Below are 4,540 nucleotides of genomic sequence, written 5' to 3' on the forward strand. Positions count from 1 at the left end.
TCACTGAAGTTTTTTGAATATGAGAATGACATAGATCTATACTTAAGGAAAATAATTAACAACTGTGTAGATATGGATTAGTATGGGAGACAAAATTTGAGGCAGGCAGACCAATTAGTAGGGTATTGCAGTAATAAGAGGTGACCAATGTGTGTCTAGAAAAAAGGGGTCAGATGTAGAAGATGTTGGGGGGTATAGATGACAGGTTTTGGCAAGTGATTGTATATATGGGGTGAGGAAGAGTTAAGGATCAAAAATAATTGCAAGGTTATCAACTTCAAGAATGGTGTTTCCCTTGACATAAATAGGGAAGTTTGGAAAAGAGATAGGGTTTTGGGGAAAAGATTTGCTTTGCACATTTTCAGTTTGAGATGTTTCTTTTAATACCCAGTTTAAAATTCTCCATAGGTAGTTAGTGATATGAGACTGGAACTCAGGAGAGACTGGGGTTAATGAAATGAGAAAGGTGAGGAAGTGGGTGTGGAGTACTGTACAGTAAATTTTTCTAGGAGCTCATTGAGAAAAAATAGGTAGAGAAATATAGGATAATAGCTCGAGCTCTTTCAATGAGAGCATGGTTCTGAAACATAGCAGCTTTTAGGTCTTTTCCTCCATCAAGCCCCACCTCCCCAACCCCCAACCCCTTCATGCCTCAGCCTCAGCTGAGCCCCAGTCCAGACTTTCCAGAGGGGTTGCTATGGTGCCACAGGACCATCTGAGGGACTTCACCATAGTTTACAAAGTACACTGCAAGAATGATTTGGAATGAGACATGAAATCAAGATGGGGATGCCTTCACTCCCATACATTTCTGCGTCCATCCTTCCCCCCACCCCACTCCACTTCTAAGGAAAGAACCAGTTGATAGGAATAGATTAAAGATTAGAGAGAGGGGAGATGATTAAGGTAACAATCTGCTGGAAAGGTTGGGATAAAGGTTTCATAGGGTTTGGCCTTGTCAAGGGGACAACTATCTCATCAGAGGTGGGAGGAAAGAAAGAGAGAATTCTGTCAAATGAAAAAAAAAGGAAAGAACTGAGAAACACATCTGAAAGATCCAATGAACTTTATGCTTTCCAAAGTCATGAATATTTTTATTCTTCTGAATCTTTGAGGGGAAAAAAAGGAAGCAGACATCTTGGCTCATAAAGCAAGGATTCTTTTTATGTCTGCCTTGGACTGAATGACCAATGAAGTCCCTTCCATTTCTCAAATTCTACGATTCCATTAACTTGAGGGAGAGGCACCATAGCATTAAAAAGAAACATATCCCTTGTCTTGTTTACCTCATAAGAAGACAATTTGAGATTCCTAGAGAGAAAAGCAAATCAAAAGCCTGGATGGCAGCCAGATAAGGAAACCTTTCCTAAATTAGAGCTTGGTATCATGTTAATATTGAAATTATAACTTTATGAAACTTATAAATATAAAGAGTGTCTGTGTATAATTTTGTGGCTAAAATCAATGTCATTTACTTTGCATATATTTTAAAGAGTGAATGTTATGCCACTCCAATAGAATATAAGTTTCTTGAGGGCATAGATTATTTTAATTTTGTATTTTGTATTTTTTCCCCTCAGGACTTTGCACATAATAGGCCTGTGCTTAGAAAAAGAAAGAGATTTAACTATATCCTAAAAATATGTTTCCTTTTAAAAAATAGTCCTGGTGTATCCACAAGTTTTAGAAGCTTAAAGGAAATTAGAGATGATCTAGTTGAACCTACTATCATAGAAATTGAGATCTAAGAAGAATGAATATATTGCCCTAAGTCCCATAACTCCAGATCAGAGTTTCTTAACCCTTTTGAACTTAAGAAGATTGAATATTATATTTTAGTATAACTGTTTTCCTTTATGATGCTATGTATTTTATTTTTTATATATAAAAACATTCTGAGAAAGGATCCAAATACTTCTCCAGACTTCCAAAGAGGTTTATGACACCAAAAAGATTAAGAATCCTGCTCTATCTTAAGTGGTATCAGAATCCCTATGTCCTGACAGGTCTGATGCTATTTCAACTACTCCATTAAGGCCTCCATTTCTAAAATATTACAACAAATCCTATACAAATAGGATTTGACTAATTAAGTCAAAATAATACAAAGAGCAAAAGCCAAAGGCAAATACAATGAGTCCTGTTAATTTGATTACTTAAAAGTTTAATTTGTTTCTATAATTACCTTTGGTATACCTTGGGAAATTGTGTCCTAGTTTCCCTTCCCTTGATTATTTAGTTTTATTTGCTCCATAGTTATTTATGAGAGCCTAAATACTCTGGTTCAGGTTTGGTTAAGAGTGTCTGTGATCAGAGTAACCCAAAATCAAAAGTGATGATATCCTCCATCTTTCCTTTTACTTATTTGATCTTTGTTCCTTCCCAAATAATCTACTTTAACACTCTTCTAATCTTGTCAAATTTAAATGCTGAATGCAACTCCAGTTTTATTTTCATTGGACCTGTGATTACACTGGAGGAAACTCCCTCTACCAGTACAGATTGAAAACTGTTCTACAACTTATAGTTGTCTAGAGTTGCCTCGGAGTTCTGTGGGACTTACAGGACTTGCTGACTTATAGAACAGTTCCCTATCCAAATGAGCTAGATATTTCAAAGATAGTTAATATATTTTTTTCTACAGAGGTGAAAAGCCTTACTTGATAGCATAATATTGAATTTAAATTTTAATGCTTAGTTTTGAATTACCACAGAGTCACCTTTGATGAAGGCATACTATCCAAAATTATATGGCTTAAACATTTTAATTCAATAAGGAACATTTTCTTCTCTGATGCATCATTTGTGTTAAGTAGGCCTTGGCATTTTCATGTGTTGTGAAGTTTTATATGATGTTATTGAACTGGACATTTGCAAAGTGTGATTTTTCTAGCTATATTTTGTGTGTTGCTAGCCCTTTATTTATATTCTCTGTTTTGTTTTTGCCTTTCATATTCAGTCAGAAGCGAATCTGTTTTGTTTCTTTCAGAAAAAATTTATGAGAATTCTGAGAATATTCAGAGAAAATAAAAAGTATCTTCAAAATAATTTTTAAATCAAGTGTGATTTTGGAAGATTCAGAACAGTTTATCAGAAAACTTTACCTTAAGATAGCAGTAGTAAAAAACAAAGCAGGGACTTAAGCACATGCCTTTTAACTGTAGTCATTGTTCTTTCTTCTGTACCATATTATATCACCCTCATTACTGTTGTTTACAAGGTAGAAGAGATAAAAATTGCTATGATATGTTATGAAACCTTATGCTTTAGGTTACCATGTGCCCCCTAAATTAGAAATCTCTTTCTGAAAAAGGAGTAGGAGGAGGTCAGAAACCCTAGATACAAACCCTGAAAGAACTAACATTAGTCTTGAAGTTATAGTCTGATCTTCTTAAATAGGGTAATAGAATTTCAGGTAGTTATACATTTCAGACAAAGCAATCACAAGGATATAACTGCTTCTCCTTTTTCCCTTCCTGGTCCTAGCAACCTCAGCTCTTGAATTAACAATAACAAAAAAAAAAATGAAATTATGGTTGGATCTGGTAAGCCACCTTTGGATAAGCCTGTTAGAACTAAGAGTTTGGCTACATTTAAACTTAAATAAATCAACTTAATTGTTGGCATTTCCTGGAATCGATAAACAATTTTTTTCCCTCAGAGAATCTGATTAACTGTGTCAAATATGTTTTATTCCTTAGGTGTTTTCCAGGTTGAGCATTAAAACTGTCAAGCAACATGCCTGAACAAAGCAACGATTACAGAGTAGTGGTGTTTGGAGCAGGAGGCGTTGGCAAGAGTTCCTTAGTCTTGAGGTTTGTGAAAGGTACTTTCCGAGAGAGCTATATCCCCACTGTTGAAGATACCTATCGTCAGGTGATCAGCTGCGATAAGAGTATCTGCACGTTGCAGATTACTGACACAACAGGCAGCCATCAGTTCCCAGCAATGCAGCGCCTCTCTATTTCCAAAGGTCATGCCTTTATCTTGGTTTATTCCATCACAAGCCAGCAGTCCTTGGAAGAACTCAAACCCATTTATGAACAAATCTGTCAGATCAAAGGAGACGTGGAAAGCATCCCTATCATGCTAGTGGGGAACAAGAATGATGAGAGTTCAAACCGGGAGGTGGAGAGCAGTGAGGGTGAAGCTCTGGCAAAGAAATGGAAGTGTGCCTTCATGGAGACCTCAGCCAAGATGAATCATAACGTTAAAGAGCTCTTCCAAGAGCTACTAAATCTGGAGAAACGCAGAAGTGTGTGTCTTCAGATTGATGGAAAAAAGAGTAAGCAGCAGAAAAGGAAAGAGAAGCTGAAGGGTAAATGTGTGGTCATGTAAAAGCCCTGCCTGTGTGAAACAAGTCCAGAGTCCTTGTCTCTAGTTGCCCCTCTCCCATCCTCACTGATGTCTATGTTCAATTTAAAGACAAGACTATAGATAGGATGCCCATTTACTAAAAATGTTTGCATTTTAAACCCTTACCTTACAATACTAAGTATTGATTCTAAAGCAGAAAAGTGGTAAGGTCTTGGCAATTGTG

The 4,540-nt window shown here is 36.3% G+C and overlaps 1 protein-coding gene across 1 annotated transcript; it reads left to right on the plus strand.

Annotated features, from left to right (window-relative positions):
- Positions 1–3,738: 3,738 nt before the first annotated feature.
- DIRAS2 (DIRAS family GTPase 2) lies at positions 3,739–4,338 on the plus strand. The gene has a single exon (XM_044657618.1). It carries the CDS (start codon positions 3,739–3,741, stop codon positions 4,336–4,338), a length of 600 nt encoding a protein of 199 aa, XP_044513553.1.
- The last annotated feature ends 202 nt before the right edge of the window (positions 4,339–4,540 follow it).

This window comes from Gracilinanus agilis, chromosome 1, assembly GCF_016433145.1.
Source record: "Gracilinanus agilis isolate LMUSP501 chromosome 1, AgileGrace, whole genome shotgun sequence".
NCBI lineage: Eukaryota > Metazoa > Chordata > Mammalia > Didelphimorphia > Didelphidae > Gracilinanus > Gracilinanus agilis.